Source organism: Bombina bombina, chromosome 5 (assembly GCF_027579735.1).
Source record: "Bombina bombina isolate aBomBom1 chromosome 5, aBomBom1.pri, whole genome shotgun sequence".
NCBI lineage: Eukaryota > Metazoa > Chordata > Amphibia > Anura > Bombinatoridae > Bombina > Bombina bombina.
In genome coordinates this window covers 294,079,973-294,096,091 of record NC_069503.1, presented here as the reverse complement: position 1 = coordinate 294,096,091, position 16,119 = coordinate 294,079,973, and the positions used below count along the sequence as shown (strand labels likewise).

At 39.2% G+C, this 16,119-nt stretch overlaps 1 protein-coding gene across 1 annotated transcript in view; it reads right to left on the bottom strand.

The window, feature by feature from the left end:
- VPS50 (VPS50 subunit of EARP/GARPII complex) overlaps nucleotides 1-16,119 on the bottom strand; it is a 994,344-nt gene that overhangs the window by 374,202 nt on the left and 604,023 nt on the right. Inside the window, exon 16 of the mRNA XM_053714049.1 lies at nucleotides 3,219-3,317. Within this exon, the coding sequence (XP_053570024.1) occupies nucleotides 3,219-3,317 (99 nt within the window). The remainder of the gene's footprint in view (nucleotides 1-3,218; nucleotides 3,318-16,119) is intronic.

Below are 16,119 nucleotides of genomic sequence, written 5' to 3'. Positions count from 1 at the left end.
ATACTCCTTGTAACCCTTAAGAGTACTGTTACCACTATACACGCTGCACTTGCTAATCACCCTAAACGTCAATCCATTACACAGTTCTGTCTATAACCCAGGATATAACCTAATGTTACAGTTTATTGCATCTTTTACTTACCGCTGCACTTACTAACCAGGATCCTTATGTTAACAGGAAAATCGTTACTGTCGCATATGCTACTAACAATCTGATTCCTTGCTTCTTGTATCCTTGAATATTCATGTTTAAACATAACAATTGTTATTGTTGCGCTAAGGACTGCATACCCTTATTAACCTTGCAGTTGCTGTTATTAACATGAGTTAACATATAAATTGCCTTTAAATGCTACTAATATGATAAGTTGTATTTGGTATCATTTGCTGGCTACAAACTTATAACAAAATTACAACAAACCTTAACTCTGCAAAAACAGATCCAATAAATAACCAAAGCATTACACCCTGAGATACTATGTCCACAGCTCAAGGATCTGAGACATCTCATCTCCATGCTTGACAAAACAGGGAAAGTCTGCCCAAGATTCTAGCCACAATGCCCTACAGTCTAGGACAGAGAAGCGAGACATTTTGGCTTCCAGTCTAATAACTTGAATGTTAGTATAAGAAATAAAAGAATTGGCTAGTTTGAGAGCCTTAATCCTATCTTGTATCTCCTCCAACGGAGTCTCTACTAAAATTAATTCAGGCATCACAACAATGAGATGCTGCACTTGCTACTAAAGAAAAATATAGAGAACAGGAGAGGTGCATGTGTGTACCAGTAACAGAATGGAAATAAGCCAATAAATGCCCTATTCAGGGTACTCACATTTGTGAGGAGCACTCATACAGTGCTATTGGAGGCAGGCTGGATGTTTGGCAGCGACCCAGCTAACTGTACACTGTTCAATCTTGGTATACAGGAACTTTAATATGATTGACATCTAAATTTATCCATAGGTAGCATTCTTACCCTATTAATATGATTAATAATATTTTATTGTTTAGGTTAATGCTACAGTTGCATTGCTATTGTCTTTAGCGCCCCCTATCTATAGTTATTCTTAGTGACTTTGTGTAGTATTTTGCACTTGCTACTGTGGCAATACAAACTGCAGGTTGCCATTGAAGACCTTGATGAACATACATCTCCTTCAAATAAGCTTCCAGCTTTTTGTCCATGGGATCCTGAAAGGAGCAGCCATCCTCTATAGTGATCGTAGTTCTCTTAGCCAGAGTAGAAATAGCCTCTTCTACTTTAGGCACTGTGCGCCAAGAATCTTTAATGGAGTCAGCAACAGGAAACATCTTTTTAAATAAAGGAGACGGGGAGAAAGGAATCCCTGGCTTCTCCCATTCCTGTGAAATAATCTCCGTCACATGGTCTGGGACAGGAAAAACTTCCACAGAGGAAGGAACATCATAGTATTTATTATGTTTACTAGAATTCTTAGGGTTGACAACAACAGAAGTATCTGAGTCGTCCAAAATAGCCAATACCTCCTTTAACAGTACCAGTACACGAAGGTGTTCAAGCTTAAATCTGAAGTTTCAATGTATATGAAAGTATGGTTTGCACTAGGACACTATGATATTACACACCTCTCTAAAAGACAATATCCCTAAAACTTGTCTGATTATGATCCTCATCCTGAACGATCGTTACACAACCTAAAGCATTAGGGGCTGATTAGGCTGTTACACTCCAGTGGTTTATCTGCTCATATGCAAATTAGTATGTGCGTTCATGAGAAATGATTTACGAGTCAATCATAATTGGAGGTAATAAACATAACCAAAGATAGGTAAAGAGGTGGGTGGAGCTTGGTGGCCATTTTAGACTGATTAAAAAAAACACGTTTTCACAATTACAGTTATTGCTTTCTAGATGGTGTACCATTGACCTGGTTCAGGACACTTGTTTAATGTGTTTGAGCAGGTAGGTAAAAAGTATGATAGGGTGTAGACTGTCCCTTTAATTTACACAAACACTCAAGCAGTCTGTCAGTTAGCCTGTTCTAGCTAAGCAAGCAATGAAAACCAACTGCCAAATTTTAAGTTTATACATAAATCCCTGTATAAAACACACACATACTAATAAAGTATTTCAACAAAATTAGCCCAAAGAGGAAAAACGTCCAAATAAAGGGAAGATTAACCCCTGGGGTATATTTATCAATGTGCGAGTGGACATGACACGAAGTAGAATATTAAGTCCGCTGCACATCGATAAATGCAGACAGCACACACTGTTGGCATTTATTATTGCACTAGCAGTTCTTGTGAACTGCTGGTGCAATGCCGCCCTGTGCAGATTTGTGGCAAATCGGCCGCTTGCAGGGGGTGTCAATCAACGCGATCTTATTTGATTGGGTAGATTTCTGACCGCCACCTCAGAGCAGGCGGACAAGTAATAGAGCAGCGGTCTGAAGGCTCGCCGGAAACAAGGGGCCTCAAGCTCCATATGGAGCTTGACAAATATACCCCCTAGTTTCAACATATGTAATGTGTCTGCCCACTACCAAAGAAAATCCTGTATAAAGGATTTTAAAAATTTCCCCATCTACTCCATATGACATATTCTTCTGAAGTACAAGTCTCCAAGACCTAGAAGACAAAAGCACTTACCTGCAGTCTAGCTGTCCGGCAGGAAAAAAGCTCACAAGGTGTGAAAGGACATATACTCCTTACAGAGACCTGTATAAAAAGAAAGAACAGAGTAACCAACTCTGGCTTTCTGTACCATGGGCAGAAATGTGTTAGGAAACAAAGCAAGGACTACCTCACAACTTCCTAACTGCTTAAAAGTCACCACTACTCTACTGAAGAGAATGACATGGACTCAGCTAAACCCAAATCCTTACTTGCAGAAAAAGGTCCCGAAAAAATAATGCATTTCTTCAGACACCAAACTTCGCCTCCTCCATTGACAGAGGCAAAGAGAATGACTAGGGATTATGGGTAGGGGAGTGACACTTAACAGCTTTGCTGTGGTGCTCTTTGCCTCCTCCTACTGGCCAGGAGTGATATTCCCACTAGTAACTGAATGACGTTGTGGACTCTCCATATCTTAGGAAAGAAAATAGCACTATGGTTTACTAGCCAGCAGTTAAAAGTTACTAGACTCAAGAGAAAGTTACTAGTCCACTCAATGTTAAAGATAGGAAAAAGTGTGTGTGTGTAGCATGTTTGTGTATTTAGCCACTCTTTACCTGTGATAATTCTTAAAATAGTTGACACTTTGCTTCCTTATAGATTCTTGCAAGACTTCTGATTTACTGCCACAGAATTCTTCTCCAACTTGCATAAGCCTAATAAAAAACAGGAACAAAATCTCTAGTCAACATAGACATTTTAGATTGATCATGTGTATTTAGATTGCTTGTTTCAGAAGCTTGACAGAATTTTATGATGACCTAATTTTGACAAAAACGCATACTTCCATTAAATTAAAGGGAAAACCCAAAAATGTTCTTTCATGATTCAGATAGAAAAACATAATTAATGTAAGAACTTACCTGAAAAATTAATTTCTTTCATATTGGCAAGAGTCCATGAGCTAGTGACATATGGGATATACAATACTACCAGGAGGGGCAAAGTTTCCCAAACCTCAAAATGCCTATAAATACACCCCTCACCACACCCACAATTCAGTTTAACAAATAGCCAAGTAGTGGGGTGATAAAGAAGGAGTAAAAAGGGGGGGCGGAGCCAGCAGCCGATGGAGTCAGTCGCATATTCCTTGAGCTCCTGGGCCATAACAATACAAAAAGAAAATATATTTTAGATTGAAATGATCTAGACACTGCTAAAACTTCACTGAAAGCATATGGGGACTACTCCAAGCTACAAGAACAGGAAAGAGTGCCGTATAGGGGATCTTTCGCTAGTATATCCTCTTCACATACACCACGTGGAGTTCCCGTACAATTACTGATACGGCTAATATGGAGGCCCTACAAGCTTGGGAGCAACGCACACAACTACTATTGGAGAGACATTTTCAGAGTATGATGGATGATATACTCTTGCTTTTGGCTTCCCTAACAACGCAGGAGACTAGGAGCACTGACCATACGCTGACCGGTAGCAATAACGACCTCAAGGAGAGGCCGGTTGTCAGACGACAGGAGACCGATCTGGAAACTGCCCCTTCGGCACTAGTGGGTAATGCAGATAGCCAGTCACCGGAATCATCTCTACCTACCGCACCCGCAAGCTCTCTGCTCACTCACGACCCGAGAGGCATAGAGCTTGGAAATATGGCTGTCCACGATAAGGATTTACGGGCGATTCTTAGCCTTCACTGTTCCAGGGCAGATCAAGCTGCGCTACTACTAACAACACCAGATGGCTTAAGCTATGCAGAGAGAGTCCTAAACCACACATCCGGAGCCCTAGTATCCTGTACCAAGAAGCACTTAGCGGACTCCGTCCTGCGCTCCATTCAGGAAAACTTGGGCATAGGCGAGCTGTTAGGCTTAGGAGACACACTGATGTTCCATACGGAGGAAGCAACCGATCTTCATACATCGGAGTTCATGCATCACTTCTCACCTACGGCTCTGGCGGGGCCTGTGCTGCTGTCACCTTCGCACAGTAAGGTCCGGTTACAAGAATTGAATTTTTATAACAACCTCCTATTACGGGGACATACTTGTGACAGCATTAAGCTACTGGGAGAGCGCCTTCATAAGCACCATAGTAATTATTTGGAGAAAATGGGTATAGGATGACTTTTTTTATTTGCTGCTGATCAGAACACAACTGGCACTGAAATCCTATGTAACGCTCCCCCCTATCTATCGCATTTGCTCTCTACAGACTGACTAATATTGGCTTACAAGCCCTACATTTCTTTAGTTGTAAACTTGCATTGGTCTTATTGTTGATATTCTTTATCTTTGGATATATAGTTGCTGCCCCCCATGTGTTATATCGCCCTCAATGTTCTACTACCTTAGCACTGGTGTTAATACTTTTTCATAGGCACAGAGGAGAAACACAATTCTATCATATGCTGTATTTAATCTCGCCAGTGAAATAATTATTGACCCAGTACCTATGTGTTATTTAGCTTTAGTTTAAACATATTTCTTTGTACACCCTAACTACAAATACTATATCCAGATATACAGTATACTTTATTAGCTTCATCTATATTGATGCACAAGCTAATATTAGCCTAAAGTTTACATTTAAAAGACCAAGTTTAACCTTTTAGAAATACATAATACTCAGTCAAGAGACCATATGAAAATTTCCATAGGACAACATATGGAAGGTGTCTGTTAAATACATTTCTGAATAGGGTCTATATCCTCATGATATCACTGCTATCTGCGGTCTCTACTGCCTGATGTACCTTGGTTTGAGATTTAGACCCCCCTAATCTAGTTAGGCTACTACAAACACATTCTTTGACTCCTGAGTTGCTGTGTAATATTTGGGACCTATTGTTTATATTTTAGTCCCTGGATTGTGGGGAAGGTATAGAACCTTCCCTCCTAGGGATATACTCTGTTGGGACTCACTGTACAGCTACTTTCCTGTCCGAACATCTGGACGCTACCTAAGAATAAGTTTGGAGCTGGCCCACTATCCTGGGGGCAGGCTCTCTTTAATGTGGCCATTGGGTGTGGGGTGAACACCCTTAAGTATACAATCACCGGAGGCTCATTTCATCAGATAATGTTGCAGCAAATGTGGACATATCGACAAATTTCGCGGTTGTGGTTTACACTTTTGACCTCACGGCAACTATAGACTTGAGCTTCCTACTAAAGACTTCCCTTTATGGTTAATATACACAGTTTATAATGTTTAGTTTCACCGTTTTTTTGCCCTAGCTACAGTTCAACTTAGCATCTATATTGTGTTCCTGTGAATTAGGCCACAAGGCTTAGACTTTAACATACTGCATATGTGTATACACACATAGTGAGACATACTATTTCAATATGCGCAGGAGAGAAATCACTTTAATTTTTGACTGCTAGTGTATAATTATATTTTATTCTCAAAGTGTTCAATATAGGGCAATAACTTAACAAAATTACGCTCAGGTATCTGTGGATCAGGAGTCTTGCATGGTTTAGCTCTTTTGACTGTTATATTATCTTGTTGTTGTCCCATACCAGTTTTTTATGTTTTCCAGTATGAGAATAACAACAATGCCTAAGAGCCCGAGAACAGATTGGTCACCTAGCCATACCTACAGTTGTGGTACTGCAAATAAGATTATACTAATTATCCTGTCCATGTGGTACACAAACAGAAACCACTAGTACCATAATGTTTAGTGTAGCATATTGCACTTAAACCTCTTGGCGTGTGATGTATGTTTTCCCCTCTAGTCATAGGCTATTTATCTAATGTTAAGACACACTTGTGCTGGGTATAGGGCCCATACCCGGCCAGCAGAATTCAGCTGTACTAGTAGGGAAAGACATTTGATTCTCTCATTATGGTAGGGAGATATATATAATTTACCTCTCAGCAGTACAGCTCATCCTATGGTCACCCAATTGTACTCCTTACACTATGAAGACAGGATCAGTGTCACATCATATTCACAGATTATAACTATGTCTTGGGCAGACTGATGGAGACTCATTCAGAATTATTATATCCTTCACACTTTTAGACACATTCGTGAAATTTGCTATATATTCTCACTTAATACTAATTAATATATGCTGTAAACTCTTAGTAATTTGACAGTAGGCCCCTGGAAGAAAACTAATGATCTCCACATATGAGAAACATTTCTTAGCAATACTAACTCACAACCTCACCTCTCCTGGCCTAATAGAGTTCCCTTACAGGTATTTAATGTCTATATTTTTAGCTCTGTTCTTCTTATCTTGATAGTGACCTAGCATACTGAGCCCTATATTGACACGCAACGTTTTCAGTTTATCTAGGATTTAGGCCCCTCATTCCTGGTCTGGGTGTATACGTAACCTCTTAATACTGAACAGTTCTCTTTGCTCCCATACACACCTTGATGGAAGGTTTACCCCAGTCAGCAAATCAAGTCACCCACATACATACAAACTCAGCATTTTTAGTCTGTGGGCATCTTACTGAGTGCTCTCCTGATCTATTTCAAGGCATAGAGTATAAACTTACAACTTGCTAGTATGGTTATAGATACACTACGATGCAATGTTTTAATTTTGCAGCTCAACATAGTGCTACTAGTGCAGGCAGGTCCTGCATTTCTATAATCACCACTTATGCCCTCCCTATGCACTACATTTCGAATAAGTCCCATGCACTTCGCCAATTTTGTCAATACAGAATCCATGGCTCCCTTGATCTAGGTGTAATTTTAATCTATTATCTAATTACTATACCAATAACTTAGTACGCTATAATGACCACCTTCTCCCCATAATACCACCTCCCCCCCCCACCATAATATGCCTCCTAATTCAGGAGGACTATCTACGCGGTCTCTCTAACTAGTACCGCAACCATCACTACTTTTTTACTTGCAGCTTTTCATTTTCCCACAGTGTTGACTTTATCCCTCTTTTTTTTTTAGCATTTGAGTTAAAAGTTTTAAATCTAACAACTCTCCCAGTCTTAAACCTACTCAATTTAAAGTTCATCCTATTCATACACCGTAAAAAACATAATTTATGTAAGAACTTACCTGATAAATTCATTTCTTTCATATTAGCAAGAGTCCATGAGCTAGTGACGTATGGGATATACATTCCTACCAGGAGGGGCAAAGTTTCCCAAACCTCAAAATGCCTATAAATACACCCCTCACCACACCCACAATTCAGTTTAACGAATAGCCAAGAAGTGGGGTGATAAAAAAGTGCGAAAGCATATAAAATAAGGAATTGGAATAATTGTGCTTTATACAAAATCATAACCACCACAAAAAAGGGCGGGCCTCATGGACTCTTGCTAATATGAAAGAAATGAATTTATCAGGTAAGTTCTTACATAAATTATGTTTTCTTTCATGTAATTAGCAAGAGTCCATGAGCTAGTGACGTATGGGATAATGACTACCCAAGATGTGGATCTTTCCACACAAGAGTCACTAGAGAGGGAGGGATAAAATAAAGACAGCCAATTCCTGCTGAAAATAATCCACACCCAAAATAAAGTTTAACGAAAAACATAAGCAGAAGATTCAAACTGAAACCGCTGCCTGAAGTACTTTTCTACCAAAAACTGCTTCAGAAGAAGAAAATACATCAAAATGATAGAATTTAGTAAAAGTATGCAAAGAGGACCAAGTTGCTGCTTTGCAGATCTGGTCAACCGAAGCTTCATTCCTAAACGCCCAGGAAGTAGAAACTGACCTAGTAGAATGAGCTGTAATTCTCTGAGGCAGAGTTTTACCCGACTCAACATAGGCAAGATGAATTAAAGATTTCAACCAAGATGCCAAAGAAATGGCAGAAGCTTTCTGGCCTTTTCTAGAACCGGAAAAGATAACAAATAGACTAGAAGTCTTACGAAAAGATTTCGTAGCTTCAACATAATATTTCAAAGCTCTAACAACATCCAAAGAATGCAACGATTTCTCCTTAGAATTCTTAGGATTAGGACATAATGAAGGAACCACAATTTCTCTACTAATGTTGTTGGAATTCACAACTTTAGGTAAAAATTCAAAAGAAGTTCGCAACACCGCCTTATCCTGATGAAAAATCAGAAAAGGAGACTCACAAGAAAGAGCAGATAATTCAGAAACTCTTCTGGCAGAAGAGATGGCCAAAAGGAACAAAACTTTCCAAGAAAGTAATTTAATGTCCAATGAATGCATAGGTTCAAACGGAGGAGCTTGAAGAGCTCCCAGAACCAAATTCAAACTCCAAGGAGGAGAAATTGACTTAATGACAGGTTTTATACGAACCAAAGCTTGTACAAAACAATGAATATCAGGAAGAATAGCAATCTTTCTGTGAAAAAGAACAGAAAGAGCAGAGATTTGTCCTTTCAAAGAACTTGCGGACAAACCCTTATCTAAACCATCCTGAAGGAACTGTAAAATTCTCGGTATTCTAAAAGAATGCCAGGAAAAATGATGAGAAAGACACCAAGAAATATAAGTCTTCCAGACTCTATAATATATCTCTCGAGATACAGATTTACGAGCCTGTAACATAGTATTAATCACAGAGTCAGAGAAACCTCTTTGACCAAGAATCAAGCGTTCAATCTCCATACCTTTAAATTTAAGGATTTCAGATCCTGATGGAAAAAAGGACCTTGTGACAGAAGGTCTGGTCTTAACGGAAGAGTCCACGGTTGGCAAGAGGCCATCCGGACAAGATCCGCATACCAAAACCTGTGAGGCCATGCCGGAGCTACCAGCAGAACAAACGAGCATTCCTTTAGAATCTTGGAGATTACCCTTGGAAGAAGAACTAGAGGCGGAAAGATATAGGCAGGATGATACTTCCAAGGAAGTGATAATGCATCCACTGCCTCCGCCTGAGGATCCCGGGATCTGGACAGATACCTGGGAAGTTTCTTGTTTAGATGGGACGCCATCAGATCTATTTCTGGAAGTTCCCACATTTGAACAATCTGAAGAAATACCTCTGGGTGAAGAGACCATTCGCCCGGATGCAACGTTTGGCGACTGAGATAATCCGCTTCCCAATTGTCTACACCTGGGATATGAACCGCAGAGATTAGACAGGAGCTGGATTCCGCCCAAACCAAAATTCGAGATACTTCTTTCATAGCCAGAGGACTGTGAGTCCCTCCTTGATGATTGATGTATGCCACAGTTGTGACATTGTCTGTCTGAAAACAAATGAACGATTCTCTCTTCAGAAGAGGCCAAAACTGAAGAGCTCTGAAAATTGCACGGAGTTCCAAAATATTGATCGGTAATCTCACCTCCTGAGATTCCCAAACTCCTTGTGCCGTCAGAGATCCCCACACAGCTCCCCAACCTGTGAGACTTGCATCTGTTGAAATTACAGTCCAGGTCGGAAGCACAAAAGAAGCCCCCTGAATTAAACGATGGTGATCTGTCCACCATGTTAGAGAGTGTCGAACAATCGGTTTTAAAGATATTAATTGAGATATATTCGTGTAATCCTTGCACCATTGCTTCAGCATACAGAGCTGAAGAGGTCGCATGTGAAAACGAGCAAAGGGGATCGCGTCCGATGCAGCAGTCATAAGACCTAGAATTTCCATGCATAAGGCTACCGAAGGGAATGATTGTGACTGAAGGTTTCGACAAGCTGTAATCAACTTTAGACGTCTCTTGTCTGTTAAAGACAGAGTCATGGACACTGAATCCATCTGGAAACCCAGAAAGATTACCCTTGTCTGAGGAATCAAAGAACTTTTTGGTAAATTGATCCTCCAACCATGATCTTGAAGAAACAACACAAGTCGATTCGTATGAGATTCTGCTAAATGTAAAGACTGAGCAAGTACCAAGATATCGTCCAAATAAGGAAATACCACAATACCCTGTTCTCTGATTACAGACAGCAGGGCACCGAGAACCTTTGTAAAAATTCTTGGAGCTGTAGCTAGGCCAAACGGCAGAGCCACAAACTGGTAATGCTTGTCCAGAAACGAGAATCTCAGGAACTGATAATGATCTGGATGAATCGGAATATGCAGATATGCATCCTGTAAATCTATTGTGGACATATAATTCCCTTGCTGAACAAAAGGTAAGATAGTCCTTACAGTTACCATCTTGAACGTTGGTATCCTTACATAACGATTCAATATTTTTAGATCCAGAACTGGTCTGAAAGAATTCTCCTTCTTTGGTACAATGAAGAGATTTGAATAAAACCCCATCCCCTGTTCCGGAACTGGAACTGGCATAATTACTCCAGTCAACTCTAGATCTGAAACACATTTCAGAAATGCTTGAGCTTTTACTGGATTTACTGGGACACGGGAAAGAAAAAATCTCTTTGCAGGAGGTCTCAACTTGAAACCAATTCTGTACCCTTCTGAAACAATGCTCTGAATCCAAAGATTGTGAACAGAATTGATCCAAATTTTCTTGAAAAAACGTAACCTGCCCCCTACCAGCTGAGCTGGAATGAGGGCCGCACCTTCATGTGGACTTAGAAGCAGGCTTTGCCTTTCTAGCTGGCTTGGATTTATTCCAGACTGGAGATGGTCTCCAAACTGAAACTGCTCCTGAGGATGAAGGATCAGGCTTTTGTTCTTTGTTGAAACGAAAGGAACGAAAACGATTATTAGCCCTGTTTTTACCTTTAGATTTTTTATCCTGTGGTAAAAAAGTTCCTTTCCCACCAGTAACAGTTGAAATAATGGAATCCAACTGAGAACCAAATAATTTGTTACCCTGGAAAGAAATGGAAAGTAAAGTTGATTTAGAAGCCATATCAGCATTCCAAGTTTTAAGCCATAAAGCTCTTCTAGCTAAAATAGCTAGAGACATAAACCTGACATCAACTCTGATAATATCAAAAATGGCATCACAGATAAAATTATTAGCATGTTGAAGAAGAATAATAATATCATGAGAATCACGATGTGTTACTTGTTGCGCTAAAGTTTCCAACCAAAAAGTTGAAGCTGCAGCAACATCAGCCAAAGATATAGCAGGTCTAAGAAGATTACCTGAACACAGATAAGCTTTTCTTAGAAAGGACTCAATTTTCCTATCTAGAGGATCCTTAAACGAAGTACCATCTGACGTAGGAATAGTAGTACGTTTAGCAAGGGTAGAAATAGCCCCATCAACTTTAGGGATCTTGTCCCAAAATTCTAATCTGTCAGACGGCACAGGATATAATTGCTTAAAACGTTTAGAAGGAGTAAATGAATTACCCAAATTATCCCATTCTTTGGAAATTACTGCAGAAATAGCATCAGGGACAGGAAAAACTTCTGGAATAACTACAGGAGATTTAAAAACCTTATTTAAACGTTTAGATTTAGTATCAAGAGGACCAGAATCCTCTATTTCTAAAGCAATTAGGACTTCTTTAAGTAAAGAACGAATAAATTCCATTTTAAATAAATATGAAGATTTATCAGCATCAACCTCTGAGACAGAATCCTCTGAACCAGAGGAATCATCAGAATCAGAATGATGATGTTCAGTTAAAAATTCATCTGTAGGGAGAGAAGTTTTAAAAGATTTTTTACGTTTACTAGAAGGAGAAATAACAGACATAGCCTTCTTTATGGATTCAGAAACAAAATCTCTTATATTATCAGGAACATTCTGCACCTTAGATGTTGAAGGAACTGCAACAGGCAATGTTACTTTACTAAAGGAAATATTATCTGCTTTAACAAGTTTGTCATGACAATCAATACAAACAACAGCTGGAGGAATAGCTACCAAAAGTTTACAGCAGATACACTTAGCTTTGGTAGATTCAGCACTTGACAGCGATTTTCCTGTAGTATCTTCTGACTCAGATGCAACGTGAGACATCTTGCAATATGTAAGAGAAAAAACAACATATATATAAAGCAAAATTGATCAAATTCCTTAAATGACAGTTTCAGGAATGGGAAAAAATGCCAAAGAACAAGCTTCTAGCAACCAGAAGCAAGAAAAAATGAGACTTAAATAATGTGGAGACAAAAGTGACGCCCATATTTTTTCGCGCCAAATAAGACGCCCACATTATTTGGCGCCTAAATGCTTTTTGGCGCCAAAAATGACGCCACATCCGGAACGCCGACATTTTTGGCGCAAAATAACGTCAAAAAATGACGCAACTTCCGGCGACACGTATGACGCCGGAAACGGAAATAGAATTTTTGCGCCAAAAAAGTCTGCGCCAAGAATGACGCAATAAAATGAAGCATTTTCAGCCCCCGCGAGCCTAACAGCCCACAGGGAAAAAGTCAAATTTTAAGGTAAAAAATGTTAAATTAAAATGCATTATCCCAAATATGAAACGGACTGTCTGAAAATAAGGAAAGTTGAACATTCTGAGTCAAGGCAAATAAATGTTTGAATACATATATTTAGAACTTTATAAACAAAGTGCCCAACCATAGCTAGGAGTGTCACAGAAAATAAGACTTACTTACCCCAGGACACTCATCTACATATAGCAGATAGCCAAACCAGTACTGAAACGAGAATCAGCAGAGGTAATGGTATATATAAGAGTATATCGTCGATCTGAAAAGGGAGGTAAGAGATGAATCTCTACGACCGATAACAGAGAACCTATGAAATAGACCCCTTAGAAGGAGATCACTGTATTCAAATAGGCAATACTCTCCTCACATCCCTCTGACATTCACTGCACGCTGAGAGGAAAACCGGGCTCCAACTTGCTGCGGAGCGCATATCAACGTAGAATCTAGCACAAACTTACTTCACCACCTCCATCGGAGGCAAAGTTTGTAAAACTGAATTGTGGGTGTGGTGAGGGGTGTATTTATAGGCATTTTGAGGTTTGGGAAACTTTGCCCCTCCTGGTAGGAATGTATATCCCATACGTCACTAGCTCATGGACTCTTGCTAATTACATGAAAGAAATTGTTTTACTGTATTATTAGTTACCAGCTATAACATCATGAAAATGTAAAATCTGAGGTGAATGTTAAGGGATCCGTAAGTGATCTCTCCTATTTTAAGTAGCCTTCTACAAATGTTTATTTTTCCTTTTCATGGTTTGAGGCCCAAGAGAGGCCTCATATTTTTGCAGAGAAGGTTTATATTATCATTGGAATCTACCTACTTTGTCTTTCAATAGTACAATTGATATTATTAACCTTGGTTTACGCAGCCTATAATGTATAATATATATGATACCTTGTTATTGCTTCTCTTTGCAGGTGACTGTATATTGTTCAATTGTTTGCCGACATTTTTACCTCAATAAAAATATTTAAAAAAAAAAAAAAAAGAAGGAGTAAAAAGCATCAACAAAGGAATTTGGAAATAATTGTGCTTTATACAAAAATATCTTAACCACCATAAAAAGGGTGGGCCTCAAGGGCTCTTGCCAATATGAAAGAAATGAATTTATCAGGTAAGTTCTTACATAAATTATGTTTTCTTTCATGTAATTGGCAAGAGTCCATGAGGTAGTGACATATGGGATAGCAATACCCAAGATGTGGAACAAGAGTCACTAGAGAGGGAGGGATAAAAAAAAAACAGCCATTTTTTCGCTGAAAAAAAAAAAATCCACAACCCAAAATAAGTTTATTCTCATAAATGAAAAGAAAAACCTAAAATATAAGCAGAAGAATCAAACTGAAACAGCTGCCTGAAGAACTTTTCTACCAAAAACTGCTTCCGAAGAAGCAAATACATCAAAACGGTAGAATTTAGTAAATGTATGCAAAGAAGACCAAGTTGCTGCTTTGCAAATCTGATCAACTGAAACTTCATTTTTAAAAGCCCACAAAGTGGAGACTGATCTAGTAGAATGAGCTGTAATTCTCTGAGGCGGGGCTTAACCCGACTCTAAATAAGCTTGATGAATCCAAAGCTTTAACCACGAAGATAACAAATAGACTAGAAGTCTTCCTGAAATCTTTAGTAGCTTCAACATAAAATGGCAAAGCTCTAACCACATCCAAAGAATGTAAGGATCTCTCCAAAGAATTCTTAGTATTAGGACACAAGGAAGGGACAACAATTTCTCTATTAATGTTGTTAGAATTCACAACCTTAGGTAAGAATTTAAATGAAGTCCGCAAAACCGCCTTATCCTGATGAAAAACCAGAAAAAGAGATTCACAAGAAAGAGCAGATAATTCAGAAACTCTTCTAGCAGAAGAGATGGCCAAAAGGAACAACACTTTCCAAGAAAGTAGTTTAATGTCCAAAGAATGCATAGGCTCAAAAAGAGGAGCCTGTAAGGCCTTCAAAACCAAATTAAGACTCCAAGGAGGAGAGATTGATTTAATGACAGGCTTGATATGAACAAAAGCCTGTACAAAACAGTGAATATCAAGAAGCTTAGCAATCTTTCTGTGAAATAAAACAGAAAGAGCAGAGATTTGTCCCTTCAAGGAACTTGCAGATAAACCCTTATCCAAACCATCCTGAAGAAACTGTAAAATTCTATGAATTCTGAAAGAATGCCAAGAGAATTTATGAGAATAACAACATGAAATATAAGTCTTCCAAACTCGATAATAAATCTTTCTAGAAACAGATTTACGAGCCTGTAACATAGTATTAATCACCGAGTCAGAGAATCCTCTATGACTAAGCACTAGGCGTTCAATTTCCATACCTTCAAATTTAATGATTTGAGATCCTAATGGAAAAATGGACCTTGAGACAGAAGCTCCGGCATTAATGGAAGTAGCCAAGGTTGGCAACTGGCCATGCTGGAGTCACCAGCAACACAAACGATTGTGGAGATCACTCTTGGAAGAAGAACTAGAGGCGGGAAAATATAAGCAGGGTGATAACACCACGGAAGTGTCAACGCATCCACTGCTTCTGCCTGAGGATCCCTGGGAAGTTTCTTGTTTAGATGAGAAGCCATCAGATCTAATTCTGGAAGACCCCACATCTGAACAACCTCAAAAAACACATCTGGATGGAGGGACCACTCCCCCGGATGTAAAGCCTGACGGCCGAGATAATCCGCCTCCCAATTGTCTATCAGTGACGTGCAGTGAGGTCGGAGGCTGGTGAGGCACTTATGATAAGCCCGAGAAACAAATATGTGGACCCCATACTGCCTTAATATCTGTGCACCTCAGAACAGCTCAGCCTCTTACAAATACATTTTCTAAGTTACAGTTTCTGCGTGTATGTGCATATGTATGTCTATCTGTGTGCGTGCATATATATATATATATATATATATATATATATATATATATATATATATCACACACATTAAACTTTTTTGCCAAAAAATCACAACAATGAATTGATTACTAGTAAAACAAACACTTGTAGTGTACTGCAGTTCATAAAAGAGAAGACAGTAAGGGGTTACTTGCTCTGTCTTTACAGGAGATAAACAGATAAGCATGTGGATGTTACTGATCCTGATATACAGTACTTCTGTCTGCTCCTTGCTAAATTTTCACTTGTTTTTTTACTCTTGACTCTGCAAACCCCACCCCCCACAGAAGGTTGCAACCTTTGACCTTTCAACTCCCTAGAGT